Source organism: Branchiostoma floridae, chromosome 10 (genome assembly GCF_000003815.2).
Source record: "Branchiostoma floridae strain S238N-H82 chromosome 10, Bfl_VNyyK, whole genome shotgun sequence".
Taxonomy (NCBI): domain Eukaryota; kingdom Metazoa; phylum Chordata; class Leptocardii; order Amphioxiformes; family Branchiostomatidae; genus Branchiostoma; species Branchiostoma floridae.
Window position 1 is genome coordinate 1,216,719 of NC_049988.1, and position 16,314 is coordinate 1,233,032.

General features: G+C 41.2%; 1 protein-coding gene across 1 annotated transcript in view; it reads right to left on the minus strand.

The window, feature by feature from the left end:
* The window catches only part of LOC118424205 (fibropellin-1-like), a 44,565-nt gene that overhangs the window by 4,232 nt on the left and 24,019 nt on the right, over positions 1–16,314 (minus strand). Inside the window, exons 21-38 of the mRNA XM_035832740.1 lie at positions 15,009–15,122; positions 14,384–14,497; positions 14,033–14,146; positions 13,780–13,893; positions 13,407–13,520; positions 13,043–13,156; positions 12,397–12,510; positions 12,031–12,144; positions 11,663–11,776; positions 11,299–11,412; positions 11,037–11,150; positions 10,676–10,789; positions 10,371–10,484; positions 9,786–9,899; positions 1,711–1,848; positions 1,129–1,244; positions 932–990; positions 87–268 (exon numbers count right to left, since the gene is read on the minus strand). Of these exons, the coding sequence (XP_035688633.1) occupies positions 87–268; positions 932–990; positions 1,129–1,244; positions 1,711–1,848; positions 9,786–9,899; positions 10,371–10,484; positions 10,676–10,789; positions 11,037–11,150; positions 11,299–11,412; positions 11,663–11,776; positions 12,031–12,144; positions 12,397–12,510; positions 13,043–13,156; positions 13,407–13,520; positions 13,780–13,893; positions 14,033–14,146; positions 14,384–14,497; positions 15,009–15,122 (2,091 nt within the window). The remainder of the gene's footprint in view (positions 1–86; positions 269–931; positions 991–1,128; positions 1,245–1,710; positions 1,849–9,785; positions 9,900–10,370; positions 10,485–10,675; positions 10,790–11,036; positions 11,151–11,298; positions 11,413–11,662; positions 11,777–12,030; positions 12,145–12,396; positions 12,511–13,042; positions 13,157–13,406; positions 13,521–13,779; positions 13,894–14,032; positions 14,147–14,383; positions 14,498–15,008; positions 15,123–16,314) is intronic.

Here is a 16,314-nt window from a genome sequence, read left to right on the forward strand (position 1 = left end):
GAATTATGGCACCGTATACACCTCAGGGCGGGTCATTAACCCTATAATATTGTAAACTTCTTTCACGAATAATGGATTACCCATACCTTTACTCGTTAACGTAGTGGGTTGAAGTGCCTGGCTCCGTGTGACATTCAGCGTACTGTCAAAGGTACCATTGTCAATGGCTGCCATTAGGTTGTTCTGTGCAATGGCAGTGATTGCACTGTCATTTTCAGCTCTCTCTCTGTCAAATGTCGCCATGTACCTAGTCACGACGCTTCCAGGGCTGGAAAAAAGGTGACCATAAATTCCATTAGAATATTACACGTTTTTCGTATTTATCTTGCCTGTCTTAGGATTTTTTTTATCTAATGTCCATTGATGTTTCTGCCCCAATAAAGACAAAACTCAACATTGTCAATAAAGACTTTATGTGCCCTGTGTTTTTTTTAAAAGATTAAAGCTTTCAGGGCTTGAGTAATCATTATTAGGCAGTGACAAAGATTTTGTCTAACATTTTTCTCTTTCTTTCTTAGCTAGTGGAAAAAAATTTCCTACATAAAGAATTAAAGAACAAATAGGCAAAAAAAATTGAATATTATTTCCGTGGCAAGTCCTACAAGAAACACTTCCTTATTTTTGTAAATAAGGAAATCATTTCTCAAAAAGATGTTTGCTCTAATGATTGGCAATAAATTCAAGTCGAAATTCTTTACTTTCTTATCAAGCAATACTATTTTTTTCGTTATATTTAAAAAAGTATTATAGCTTCAAGAAGATAAATATTACCTCAAGAAAATTCTATGAAATTACTTCAGAAATTTTTCTAAGTCGTGGACAAATGTTCTCCTTAAACACAAAAAAGTCTTCCTTTGAGAAAAATTTTCTATGTGCAAGAATAAAAAAAGCATTTTGTGATGCACTATTAAAGCTAGAGTGTGAGACTCACATGAACTGAAGGATGATGATTTCCAGAAATCCAGGGATGCCTTCGTATATACGAGTTAGCTTGGAAATAAGAAAAATATTGTCACATATAGTAGCAAAATTTTACTTATGCCAGTACGGTGCAGATGTATGCAATCAAAATATGGTTAATATGGCAAAAGTAATAGGTGTAAAATGGCAATACAATTCCACACACACCGAATCTTTGACTTTCCCAGCCAGTTCCGTGAATTCGGTCGAACTCCTTTCTTGATACGCTGCGATAAACGGGACCTGCATCGCCAGGCTTGCTGATACGATCTTCCGAGGACTCTCTAAAAATGAGTAACACGTGGTCGATCTTGTATATCAGCAACATTGTCTGGCAGGTCTAATTACTTTCACAATATATTCACTGGTCAACGCTTTGTAAGATTATGTTGACAGTAAATGCAATTACACATAACGGAATGGTTTGATATGGTAATATGATACACCATTATTGACACAGCATTTGGAATTAACAAACGGTTTGCAGGTTTCAATAACAAAATTGGGAGAATTATTTAGAGTTAAACGATGTTGACGGCATGTGTAAGTTATAAGGCATGTGGATAAACAAAGTATTCCTTGCTACGTAGTAAACTTGGATTATGGATATAACAATTTCTGAGCAATACGCTGTAATACTAGTTTTGCCGATACATTGAACTTATGTTCAAATAATAACTGTAGCAGTAATCTTCTTCTTTCGAACTGCCTAGCCTCTTTAAAGAGATTAACGACAAAGTCGCAAAGTACCTGGTTTTATATTTGATGTGGTTGAAACAGCTGCCGTAAATGAAGTCGGTGTCGCTTTTGAGGTACCCTCTTGTGAGGTTAACGTCAGTCTTGGTGACTTCAGTTCCGTCGTCGCCTGAGGTGATGTTGACTTGACAGCTATTGAAACGTTTGTGTCAAATAAGATACTGTTTTAAAGATGTTAAAAAAACAATAACCAACTAGAAAGGTAATATTTGCAAGCAAATACAGAATGTTACCTTCACACATGGTCTAGCCTAGCATTTCTACCTGATTTAGATGATACAGGATAATCAAGAAGGGATCAAGAAGAGACGAATGAATTTCAATATTTTTTTTATCTGTAACGTTACGTATCTTGAATAATAAACACAGTGTCCCATTTTATTCTAAACAGGGGTTCTCATCATCCTCATATCTCAGTTGCATAGCTACCAACCACATGGGCACTGGGCAGTCTGTCCACAAAGGTTCTCCACTTTTGACGGTCGTCAACAGGGTTTACTCGACGACATTATCGTGAGAAAGGCTGTCGTCTGGGGGGGGGGGGGCTAGGAACTTTTTTGTTGGCTTGGGGGAGAGAAAAGGAGAACCGTCTTGGCTTGGGAGAGGGCCATGGATAAAACTGGTTTCCTTCAACATATTCATATGTTTAAAAAAACAAACCTTTGAATCACTCGGAAAAAATTCACAAGTATTGGACTTGGCGCGGAGCGCGCGTCGCGAAAATCAGTTGATAACACAAGAATACGTTAAATCTTGCGCTTTCCGTCATTGTTGACGGACAAACTCGGCGCGTATACGTAAATATTGACAAAGTCTGCAAAAATCTTATTTCGGACGGTGCAGTCGTGCTGACAATTCCTAACGTCCGCCGGCCGCGAGAGAGAACAACCGGTCAAACCCGCGGCCGGTCGGCGCCCCTCCCCCTACCAGTGTTCCGGTCACGCGGTCGCATCGTGCTAGCGATGACTTTTTGTTGTCATTTTCATCTGATTAACTATCAGTTATTGCTACTACAGAAGTAACAAAAAAGTCGAAAATCTTTGTGAATTTAAATGTCTTTCAAAATAGTCTCCTGCAAGCCGCTCGGACCTCACATGCTTGTAATGCGTTCTTTCATAAAACGTGGAAAATAAGTTGCTTATAAAATATAAATTTCTACCGATGTCAGGCGTGCTGTACTTCCTTTAGGCTGACCGTCAATAAAACTGAAACTTGATAGAGAGATTTCGAAGATATTTTCCAAAAAGTACACGAAGATTTGTTGATGTAGGCGGTGTTGTTTTTTCGTAATGATTTTCTTACTAGTAGGGCCGTCGCAAATAGTGCATAAAACCCGTTCAACGTCTCGTGACATAAGACAAAAAATTCATACAGTCAAAGTTTAAATGTCAAAAGAAGCTAAGATATTATAGAAGTGAATTCTTATTTCTGTCTACTTTAATTCATCACTAACTTCTGAAGCAAAAGTAAAACAAGCGCACCAAGTTACGGCACACTGTCCAGCATGCCACAAAATCGGAAGGTACATTCACAAAACGTCTCACAGAGTTTGCAGCTTGTAATTGGAGCGCGAAGGGATCATGAACCGTATTAATGCGCATTTGTTAAAAATCCATTCATCAAAATTTGACCTGCCAAGTAGCGATGGAGCACCATGAGTTCTGGGCGTGAAATGTGAGGCACCTCCCGTTACCAACAACTGTAAATCGCACAAATTCACAGAAATAGCTGGTTAGCGTAATCGCTAAAAATGCCACAAATCTATTCTATTCATTCACTCAGCAGTTGCCACCATCTCACGCCAGAAATTGATCTCACGCCTGCACACTGCACGTGATCTTCACAGTACGCGCCACCGTGCTCGCTATGCTTCCTGTCACAGTCAATCTGTGTAAATTCATTCATACTTTGAACGGCCCAATCATTTTTTTCAGAGCCCGCAATCAATATTTCACAAATTTCTTTTATTTTTAGCAAACAATTTTGATTTACGTTTGATGTACGTAGTTTGTTTTTGCCCTCATTATCAATACATACCGCAGTCGGCACACTTCAAACCCGTCCGCCTGTCAATCATGCAAAGTTCAAGGGGTTAGGTTTCTGCTACACTGAACTTTCGAGTAGACTTCTGCTGATTTGTGCCTGGAGATTTGTGCTGTGGCTTTATACACTCCCACCGTGTATAAAGCTGTACGTAGATAAATTGTAATTTTCCCAGAGTCCAGACTTCGTTTGCTGGGGACCAACGCAGCGCTGTGGTAACTTACATGATGAACAACAAGGTGAACGGAATGACCGTGACCTATAGCCTAAGATGGGGAGGGCGTTCCACGCTTCAGTTAATCTTGTTTGATCAGGTCAGTTTGATAGCGAAATAAATTCATCAACTCCACCCCTTGTGCTTCACATACCTTTATGTCTCAGGCGTAAAATTGTATGACGATCGTTATGCATGCTTTTTTTTAAATGTAACGTTAACAGCCGGCAACACGCAGTGACCTTGCGTCTAATATAACGTAGTCATAATTTTTTTTTGTTTTTGCTCAAATGTTCTTGTTGACTCAAAAATCGGTTAACTACAACCGTGACACCGATCCGTGTTTTATTTAGACGACAGCTCTATGCATGAACTTGATTTCCTATTCAGTACCGTGGATAAAAACGAACATGTCTCGCTACATTATTAAGATGATACGCCAGTTACTTATCATGTCAGGAGACATCCGAAGAAATCCCCACGTTAACAACATACATGTAACGTTACCACAGTTGTAGGCCTGTCTGAGAAGATTCTACTAATACTAGTATTCTCTCTGAACACGTTTGTTCGCCAAATTATCGCGTGAGCACGCAACTCAACCTCGACTTTTACAGAATCACGAAAACACAAGTGGCAGACTAGTGCTGGCGAACTACACACCGTGTGTGTTCTCGATTCGACGTAACTCAAACACAACGTAGAATTTGAACAATGTTTGGAAGGCTCAGAGTAAAACTTGTGCATGCAGATTGCAAAACGTTTAAAACAAAATCAAGAAAAGCATCGAAACAAATACTTGAAATTAACTCGATATAGACCCAGACCGAGACACGTTTTGATACTTTGGGGGCATTAAATTTCAATATTGTGTCGGCGCATTCTACCTTCCTTTAAGTTGATATGCAAAGGGTGCCGATATTCGGCAAAATAAAGTCAAAGCTATCTTTTATTACTTCTTGGCAAAATGAATTCCACAAGTCATTCTGAGGACGGCTTCTGCCTTAATTCAGGCCGTCCAAAGCAAGATGAAGTCATCATTTGACGGGCGGCCACTTCCGTGTTGCGTAGCAGCGGTCGTTGACCTCGTTCGAAGTCACGTTCCATAACTCCCGGGCGGGTTCTACAGCTACCGGTCGTTGACCCCGGGTCCTTGGAGCCTAGTTCTAACGTTCTATGGGGGCTCGAAAGTTCGATTTTGTGTTAAAATTGCTAGTTTTTTCACCCTTTTTTGCCCCATAAAATCATTTTTTTGGTATCTTTAGGGGACCAAATGACCAAGGTGCAGTGTCTTATGTGCAGACCTACCAGCTTGCTGAATTACGAGATATTCCAAGGTCTAGTTTCGGAGATATTCATGTTTTTTATTTGTGCGGAAAAGAAGAAGAAGAAGAAGAAACAAACCAAAAACTAGACAGGTAACATTTGCAAGCAAATACAGAATGTTACCTTCACATGGTCTAGCCTAGCATTTCTACCAGGAAGGGTAAACTGAAATAGTTGCAGATGTTGACACAGGATAAGACAAGAAGGTACAAATAAATGTTGATAATTTTTTATCTGTAACGTTATGCATCTTGAATAATGAACACAACGTCTAATATTGTTCCACACAGGGTTTCTCATCATCATCTCATCTCAGTCCCATAGCTACAAGCCACAGGGCAGTCTGTCTGTCCACAAAGGTTCTCCATTTCTGACGGTCGTCAACAGGGTTTACTCGACGACATTTAGCGTGGGGAAGACGGCCGTCTGCGGGAGGGTCAGGGCCTAGGAATTTTTTTCAGCCTCACGTGAGACAAGAAGCACACACAGTCACAATTTTATTGTCAAAAGGAAGCCAAAATATTATAGAATTGAATTCTCGTTTCTGTCTTCTTGAATTAGACTAACTTTGAACAGAGCAAAATTAAAACAAGCCTACCAAGTTACGGCACACTGTCTAGCGTAGCACAAAAATCGGAAGGTACATTCACAAAAACGTCTCACAGAGTTTGCCGCTTGTACTACGCAGCGCGAAGGGTTCTCCTCAGCATGCTCTGTCACACTTTTACGTTTTCTATAATATACCCAGTGTGAAATCGAAGGCTACACAATCCTATTTATGTCGCAGTAAGAGCGCGGCGCGATCGCCGTCTAGTGGTTACCAACTACTGTAAATCGCACAAATTCATAGAAACAGCTGGTTAGCGTAATCGCTAAAATTGCCACAAATCTATTATATTCGTTCACGTCACGCAGTTGACGGATACTCTCAGAGCTGAAATTGATATGGCTACCCCTGCACACTCCATGTAATCTTCACAGTACGCAGCTCTTCTCCGCTATATGCTTCCTCCGCTATATGATTCCTGTCAATCTGTGTAAATTCATTCATATTTGAACGGCTCGATCATTTTTTTCAGAGTCCGCAATTCTTATTTCATAAATTTCTTTTAATTTTTAGCAAACAATTTTGATTTACGTTTGATGTACGTAGTTTGTTTATGCCCTCATTATCAATACGTGCCGCCCGGCACACTTCGAACCCGTCCGCCTGTCAATCATGCAAACTTTAAGGGGTTAGGTTTCTGCTACACTAAACTTTCGCGTTGACTTTGTGCCTGGGGTTTTGTGCTGTGCCGGCCACTCCCACCGTGTATAAAGCTGCACGTAGCTTAATTGTAATGTACCCAGCTGACTTCGTTTCCGTGCTCCACTTGCTTGCTGGGGACCAACGCAGCGCTGTGGTAACTTACATGATGAACATTACAAGGTGAAAGGAATGACCGTGACCTAAGATGGGGCGGGCGTTCCACGCTGCAGTTAATCATGTTTGTTCAAGGTCAGTTTAATAGCGAAATAAACTCATCAAGTCCATCGTTTTTGTTTCACATACCTTTATGTCTCAGGCGTAAAACTTTGAGTTTTTTATGTAACCGCCGGCGACACGCAGTGACCTTGCGTCTAACGTAGTCATGTGTTTCTTTTTGCTCAAAGGTTTTTTTTTTTACTCAAAAATCGGTTAACTAGAACCGTGACACCATTCCGTGTTTCATTTGGACGACAGCTCTATGCATGAACTTGAGTAAACGTTCCTATTCAGTACTGTGGATAAAAAGGAACAGGTCTCGCTACATTATTATGATTATATGTCAGTTACTTATAATGTCAGGAAACATCCAAAGAAATCCCCACGTTACCAAATACACGTAGCGTTACCACAGTTATTAGCCTGTCTGAGAAAATTGCACTAGTGCTAACGTTAGTAGTTATTCTCTCTGAGTGCGTTTGTTCACCAAATTATCGCGCGGAGCACGCAACTCAACCTCGGCTTGTACAGAATCGTGAAAACACCAGTGGAATCAAAAGACGAGTGCTGGCGCACTACACACCGTGTGTGTTCTCGATTCTACGTAACTCAAACACAACATAGAATTCTCGCCAGGCCTTTTCAGCATAGTGGGCCGATACGCTGTCGGCTGGAAAATGACGCTGTAAAAAGCCCGCTACGCTGCTTTTTCATCCAGCGTAGCGGCAAAACATGGGGAAAAAATAACAAAATATCGTAGTAAAAACACAAAAAGCACGCGCCAAGCACGCGCCTTCGCTATTTCAAGAAGTTATCAGCTCGAAGGGAGGTGTTTCAGAGCACCCGCCGTGCCGTTGTCTCGCAGCCCCTCCCACCCAGGATCGCCCTTGCGTTCGCCCGAAATGATTGTAAACAGAGGACTTGCCGCCACGAGTGACCAGCGGGGTGGGATCCCTTCCCGGAACAGCCAAAATGTATAAGATTTCCCGCGAAAGTCCTTATTTGGGGAGCGGGGTTGATCAACACAAAGGCGCTTACAACTAGTTGTGTCATTTCTTTTTCACCACGGAAAACAGAATCAATTCTTTCTGACATATTTCTAGAGCAAGACCGTCCGCGTTTCCAAATTTCCTGTTCTAAATTTGAAGCTCTTTGATTCGGCAATGTAAAATTCAAACCATCGTAAGTTTGTATGTAAAACCCGGGCATTTCCTTTCGGGGCCGGGGCTTTCGGGGGAGAAGCCTCGCCATGTGGCCCCGACCACACCGTCGGCTTCCTTGTTACCAAGGCAGTGCACTTTTTCGCCCACTTCATCAAAGGCCGCCGCTGTTGGTTAGAGTTTCAAACAGCCGCGTGCCAGTTGACAGCGAACTTCATATGCTACGTGATTATTGCATTCCTTGGACTTCCCCACAGCGGTGCTTCTACAAAATATTTATTAGACTGTAACGTTAACATTTATTCCCACGTAACGTTACGTGTTTTATAGAATAGAATCTGACGTGGAACAGCGGTTTCGCCGGATATTTTCCTTGAAACATGTCCGTTGGAATATCGTCTGACAGCGAGGCGGCGACGTACGGTAGGGATATAAGACCGTCAACAACGCACGTCACGGCAGCGCAGCGAAGGTACTAGCGCTATAAAGAAGCGCTTCAGCTTCGGATGGCAAACCGGACGATAGTTATAAGTACTGTTGAGCTGAGTAAAGTTTGTTGTTTATGAGTTTTTAGTTGTCTTTGACTCTTTGACCCGAAATACTGCTAAGTTAAACTGCTGAAAAGAAGTTAAGTGACTGCTACGATTATCGTAGATATGGCCCTAAAAACTGATAGAATAAGCCTTCTGATTAGCCTAAAATGCAAGAGCTTAAGGGGGGCTTCGCCCCCCTGGGCCGCCCCCCCCCCCTGGACCCCGGCCCCCTGCCCCGACGCTGTGACAAAATCATGGCGAGAACACCGCGCCGGGCGCCCCGGCCGCCGCCGCCCCGCCGCCACCGCCGCCGCCCCGACTCAGTCTGAACAATGTTTGGATGGCTCATGGTAAAGCTGGCTTGTGCAGGTTGCAAAACCTATAGCTTAAACAAAATCAAGGAAAGTATTGAAACAAATACTTAGAACTGACCTAGACCGAGACACATTTTGATACTTTGGGGGCATTAAATTTCATTCTACCTGCGCTCAATTTCATTCTACCTTCCTTGAATTTGATTGCAAAGGGTGCCGATATTCGACAAAATAAAGTCAAAGCTCTGTGAATTTCTTGATCTCTTATTACTTCTTGGCAAAATGAATTCCACAAATCATTCAGAGGACGGCTTCTGGCTCAATTCAGGCCGTCTAAAGCAAGATGAAGTCATCATTTGACGGGCGGACACTTCCGTGTTGCTTAGCAGCGGTCGTTGACCTCGTTCGAACACCATGTTCCATATCTCCCGGGCGGGTTCCATAGCTACCGGTCGTTGACCTCGGGTCCTTGGAACGTAGTTCCAAAGTTCTATTGGGGCTCGAAAGTTCGATTTTGTGTTAAAATTGCTAGTTTTTTCACCCTTTTTTGCCCCATAAAATCATTTTTTGGTATCTTTAGGGGACCAAATGACCAAGGTGCAGTGTCTTATGTGCCGACCTACCAGCTTGCTGAATTACGAGATATTCCAAGGTCTAGTTTCGGAGATATTCATGTTTTTTATTTGTGCGGAAAAGAAGAAGAAACAGAGCAAAAACAGTATGTACCTTCTGTGAAGGTAACATAACAATATGTACCTTCTGTGAAGGTAACATAATTATATGGCAATGTCACAAGTACAAATACGTATCAAAAGAATTTTAAAATGCTTCACTTATGTTTTTTTATTCCTTTTGTCACAAGATTCAGGAGAACGTAATTCATAGTGTTAGAAAAAGATAGTTACAAATAAATAGTATCGCCAACTGACATGCACTTATTAAACAGCTTGACACACAAGCTCATCAGTTAGCGACTTGTATTTTTCACACTATGTGATTATAAGCATTACGTACCGATTTCACAATGTAGACCCTCCCAGCCAGACCCACATTCGCACGTGTAGCTGTTTAGTTCGTCATGGCACGTGGCACCGTTCTGACATGGATCAGAGGTGCATTCAACGATTTCTACAGATTCAAAACAATAGTCAGTCCGACTACTTTCATGTATCAAAAGATCAACGTTACAAACTTAAGGTCGTACAGAAGGTTGCATGAGTAGAGCATTTATCTGTGCATTCAACGGCAGAAAATTAGTCACAAGGTTTGGTCTTGTTTGCAGAAACATCAGGTATTAGCTATCTTTTAAACTACCGTCTTCGCAGTGTGTATCCTTCAAATCCGCACATTCACACAAGTCATGTAGCTGTTCTGTTTATGTTTATGCGACAGGTGTCACCGTTTTTACTGGATCACACTCGTCTGCATCTACACAAAAGGCTTCTAGTAAACCAGGTAACTAAGACCTACGTAATACTATACTTTAAACAACCCCCACCCCAAAAACACTTTCCCCTTAATCTACGGTAGTACTTTTGTTTAACTTGACAACATAGACTCGTTTAATGAATATTATAACGTCATCACGAGTACTAGTACCTATGTCGCAATGTGTGCCCTCCCAGCCAATAACACATTCACACGTGTAGCTGTTCAGTTCGTCATGACACGTGGCACCGTTCTGACAGGGGTCGGAGGAACAGTCATTGGTGTCTGTAGGAGTTAGAACAATAAAAAGAGATAAAATATGTAAACATATTCAGTGTATTATCTTCGCATACGAGCCTATTTTAGTAGAATCTTGTACCAGATATTGACAGAGCATTTTCAAAGAATAACAAAAAAATCGAATGTCTTCTGTATACAAGGCAAAGTAGCTAAAATCCTAAAATACTGCCATTTACCAATATCACAATGCAGACCCTCCCAGCCAGCCACACATTCACACGTGTAGCTGTTCAGTCCGTCATGACACGTGGCACCGTTCTTACATGGGTTGGATAAACACTCATCCGTCTCTGTACATAATAGAACAAAAAATACAACATTTATCGCGAGAAATGCCAACAGACTTTATACTTGTCTGTGCAATAATTATAGCTTATTATATGTTAAAACTTTTGTCTAATATTCAATCAACGGAATACAAAATAAATTTCAAAAATGACTTAACAACAATACCAATCCGTCCTTAGCGTTGTTTTATCATAACCGTGCCTGATTCATTCTAGTATATTAAATATGAAAGGCATTGTCATTATTTACCGATGTCACAATGAGTGCCCTCCCAGCCAGCCACACATGCACACGTGTAGCTGTTCAGTTCGTCATGACACGTGGCACCGTTCTGACATGGGTCAGAGGAACACTCGTCGCTGTCTGTAGGAGAGAGAACAATATATAATATGTAAACAGATTCAGTGCATTATATTTGCATACAAAAATATGGTACCAGACATTGTAAGAGCAAGTTTTAAAAAATAAATCTTCCGAATTCAACATAAATAGCTAGAATACTGCCATTTACCAATATCACAATGCAGACCCTCCCAGCCATTCGAACATGCACACGTGTAGCTGTTCAGTCCGTCATGACACGTGGCATCGTTGTTACATGGGTTGGATAAACACTCATCCGTCTCTGTACAAAACAGTATAAATACAACATCTAACGCGTAAAGAAAATGTCAACAGACTTTAACATTGTGTATGCAAGGATTCCAGTTTATTATATGTTAAACCTTTTGTTTAATATTCAATTACAGCAGTACAAAATAAATTTCACAAATGACTTAACAACAGTAACATTTTGTCCTCATCGTTGTTATATTATAACATAGACATGTTTAATTTCTAAATCTTTAAATATCAAAGCTATTTTCATTACTTACCGATGTCACAATGAACACCCTCCCAGCCATCCACACATGCACACGTGTAACTGTTCAGTCCGTCATGACACGTGGCACCGTTCTTACATGGGTCAGAGGAACACTCATCCGTTTCTGTACAAAATAGAACGATAAACACAAAATTTAATGTGTGAAGAAAATGTGAAAAGGCCTGTAACTTTATTTTTGTCTGTAACTTTGACTTTATTATATGTTAAAACTTATGTCGAATATCCAATTAAAGGGATACAAAAGGAATTCAAAAATGACTTAACAGCAGTTGCAGTTCGTCTTGAGCGTCGTTATATCATAATCGTGCCAGTTTATTTTCTAATTATTTGAATATTAAAGGCATTTCTATTATTTACCGATGTCACAATGTATGCCCTCCCAGCCATCCACACATGCACACGTGTAACTGTTTAGCTCGTCATGACATGTGGCGCCGTTCTGACACGGATTGGAGGAACACTCATCCGTTTCTGTACAAAATAGAACGATAAATACAAAATTTAATGTAAAGAAAATGTGAAAAGGCCTGTAAGTTTATTTTGTCTGTAACTTTGACTTTATTATATGTTAAAAAAATTGGCGAATATCCAATTAAAGGGATACAAAAGAAATTTAAAAAGGACTTAGCAGCAGTTACAATTCGTCTTAATTGTCGTTATATCATAACCGTGCCAGTTTATTTTTCTAATTATTTGAATATGAAAGGCATTTTCATTATTTACCGATGTCACAATGAGTGCCCTCCCAGCCAGCCACACATGCACACGTGTAGCTGTTCAGTTCGTCATGACACGTGGCACCGTTCTGACATGGGTCAGAGGAACACTCATCGGTGTCTGTAGGAGAGAGAACAATATATAATATGTAAACAGATTCAGTGCATTATATTTGCATACAAAAGTATAGTGTAAAATATTGTACCAGACATTGTAAGAGCAAGTTTTAAAAAAGAAATCTTCCGAATTCAACAAATACCGAATTCTAAAATACTGCCGTTTACCGATTTTACAATGTAGACCCTCCCAGCCATCCACACATTCACACGTGTAGCTGTTCAGTCCGTCATGACACGTGGAATTGTTCTTACATGGGTCGGATAAACACTCATCCGTCTCTGTACAAAATAGTATAAATACAACATCTAACGCGTAAAGAAAATGTCAACAGACTTTATAATTGTGTATGCAATGATTCGAGTTTATTAATATTATGTTAAACCTTTTGTTTAATATTCAATTACAGCAGTACAAAATAAATTTCAAAAATGACTTAACAACAGTAACAAATTGTCCTTATCGTTGTTATATCATAACATAGACATGTTTAATTTCTAATTCTTTAAATATCAAAGCTATTTTCAGTATTTACCGATGTCACAATGAGCACCCTCCCAGCCATCCACACATGCACACGTGTAACTGTTTAGTCCGTCATGACACGTGGCACCGTTCTGACAGGGGTCAGAGGAACACTCATCCGTTTCTGTACAAAATACAACGATAAATACATTTAATGTGTGAAGAAAATGTGGAATGGCTTGTAACTTTAGTGTTGTCTGTAACTTTGATTTTATTATGTTAAAACTTTTTTCGAATATTCATTTAAAGGGATACAAAAGAAATTAAAAAAGGACTTAGCAGCAGTTACAATTTGTTTTAAGTGTTGTTATATCATAACCGTGCCAGTTTATTTTTCTAATTATTTGAATATTAAAGGCATTTTCATTATTTACCGATGTCACAATGTATGCCCTCCCAGCCATCCACACATGCACACGTGTAGCTGTTTAGTTCGTCATGACACGTGGCACCGTTCTGACACGGGTTGGAAGAACACTCATCCGTTTCTGTACAAAATAGAACAATAAATACAGCATTTAACGCGTGGAAAAAGTCAACAGGTTTGTAACTTTATCTTTGTAATTGTCAGTGCAATGATTTATTTTTTGTTAAAAGTTCTCTCGTATATCTACTTAAAGCAATGCAAAAAAAAATTGCAAATGTACATAATAGTAGTTACAACAATTCGTCATTAGTTTTGTTATATCATAAACGTGTAAGTTTATTTTCTAGTAATTTGAAGATTAAGGGCATTTTATCATTTACCGATGTCACAATTATTGCCCTCCCAGCCAGCCACACATGCACACGTGTAGCTGTTCAGTCCGTCATGACACGTGGCACCGTTCTTACATGGGTCGGTGGAACACTCATCAGTGTCTGTAGGATAGAGAACAATAAATAGAGATATCATTTGCTTTATGACGAGTAGTTAAAACATAAAACTAAAACAGAGATATGTAAGTACCCTTATTCTTATCTGTGTCCATTCGGTAGAAAGACAATTTGTTTGGTTTACCGTTGTCACAATGTAGACCCTCCCACCCATCCCCGCATTCACACGTGTAGCTATTCGCTTCATCATGACAGGTGGCACCGTTCTGACATGGGTTGGATGAACACTCATTGGTGTCTGTACAAAAGAGAAAGATAAATACAACATTTAATGTGTGAAGAAAATGTGAAAAGGCTTGTAACTTTATTGTTGTCTTTAACTTTGATTCTATAATATGTTAAAACTTTTGTCGAATATTCATTTGAAGGGATACAAAATAAATTACAGCAGTTACAATTCGTTTATAGCGTTGTTATATCGTAACCGTGCCAGTTTATTTACTATTTTTCATATCAAAGACATTTTATTATTTACCGATGTCACAATGCAGGCCCTCCCATCCAGCCACACATCCACACGTGTAGCTGTTCAGTCCGTCATGACACGTGGCACCGTTCTTACATGGGTCAGAGGAACACTCGTCGGTGTCTGTAGTAGAGAGAGCAATAAAAAGGCATATTACATGCTTTATGGCTTTCAGTTGTAACCTGAAACCAAAATAGGGATATGTAAGTACTCTAATTTTTATCAGTGCCCATTTGATAGAAACTTTGAAACTTTATTCGAAAATCCATTAGTGACGTGCCCTAAGGCACGCCACTAATCTTCCTGGACTTCATACATATACACAGATAACACATACAGTGGACAATATTTACAAACATAGTTAAAAACAGTCATGATATATACACAATACGCAAGTTATGGAACAGCCAAGATCATTTTTCCATACAGGAGACCAGGTCACAGAGATCAGTTTTGAAGGACCTTGAAGATAGGGCGGACTGTAGTGCTATAGGTAGCCGATTCCACATTGATGTTGCTCTATACCTGAAAGTTCTTTTTAAGGAGTTTGTTCTAGGTTTGTCCAACTTGAAAGTTCTACCTGAAGCAAAATGAGTGCTGTATTTGTGATAGAAGGGCGATTTGTTTGGTTTACCGTTGTCACAATGTAGACCCTCCCACCCATCCTCGCATTCACACGTGTAGCTGTTCGCTACATCATGACAGGTGGCACCGTTCTGACATGGATTGGATGAACACTCATCGGTGTCTGTACAAAAGAGAACATGTAATATATATTATCTTACGCGTAAGGAAAATGTCAACATGTTTATAAATTTATCTTTGCCAACGTAATGATAGGAGTTTTTTTTATGTAAATGGTTTTTCTTTAAATATTCAATAAAAAAATACAAAATAATTTTACAACGGACTTATAATAACATACATATTTTGAAGCAAATAGTGCAAAAAACAAATAATGTTGTTTATAATAATCATTATTCTTCCCGTCATTCACACAGTCGTGTATTTGTTACAGCAGTCACAACAATGCGTCCTTAACACTTTATTAGTCGCAATAAAAAATGGGAAAACCCGGCGGCAATCATGCGGGATCGCCCGGTGACATTGTCCCATCTCCCGGCAACGCGGAATTGCTGTCCGTAAGTGCCAGCGGCGGTGTTGGGACCATGCCTCCCCGAAAGATGACCGAGCAAGTTGTGGTGGGTCCCGGGAGCTAGTGAGTTCATGGGCCGGCGAGAGCTGTGAAACTCCGGCGGCGATTATGCGGGGTCGCCCACCCGATGCTAGCCTTGCAATGTCCGTCACGGGCTCTAGATCGGGCGGCGAGAGCCGTGCTAAGTATGCCTCCAATGTTGGTCGGGCCCGTTGCCGATCAAGACCGCGGAGACACGCCGGCGGGGGCAGTGGCCGGCACGCAGAGCAAGGTCGCTCGGTAATGCCCGACAGGCGGACTCGCCGGTAAGGACTCCTCCAATCTTGATCGGGCCCGTTGCCGATCGAGAGCGCGGGGACTCGCCTGCGGGGGCAGTGGCCGGCACGCCGAGCAAGGCCGCTCGGTAATGCCCGGCAGGCGGGCTCGCTGGCAGAGACTCCTCCAATGTTGGTTGGTGCCGTTGATGACCGAGAGCTGTGGCGAAACGCATGCTTTAGCGGATGCCCAGGCCTCCAGGCGCCGAGGAGAAGCCCGTAAACTCTCCCGGTCGCGTAAGGCAGGTCCCCGGTCACGTAAGACAGGTCCCAGTGACCGCTTTGGCGGGCCGGGTGTCGGTGCCAAAGGCCGGTTGGCGCCGATCGGGGTCGACCGGGTCGGGTCCGGACAGCCGGCGGTGATCAGGTCACCAGGCCCCGGCACCCACCCCGTGGAGCATTTTTCAAAAAAGTGCTTTACAGGGTGTCTGACCATGTCGTGGCTCGCTCAATCTACCTTGAGAGAGTGG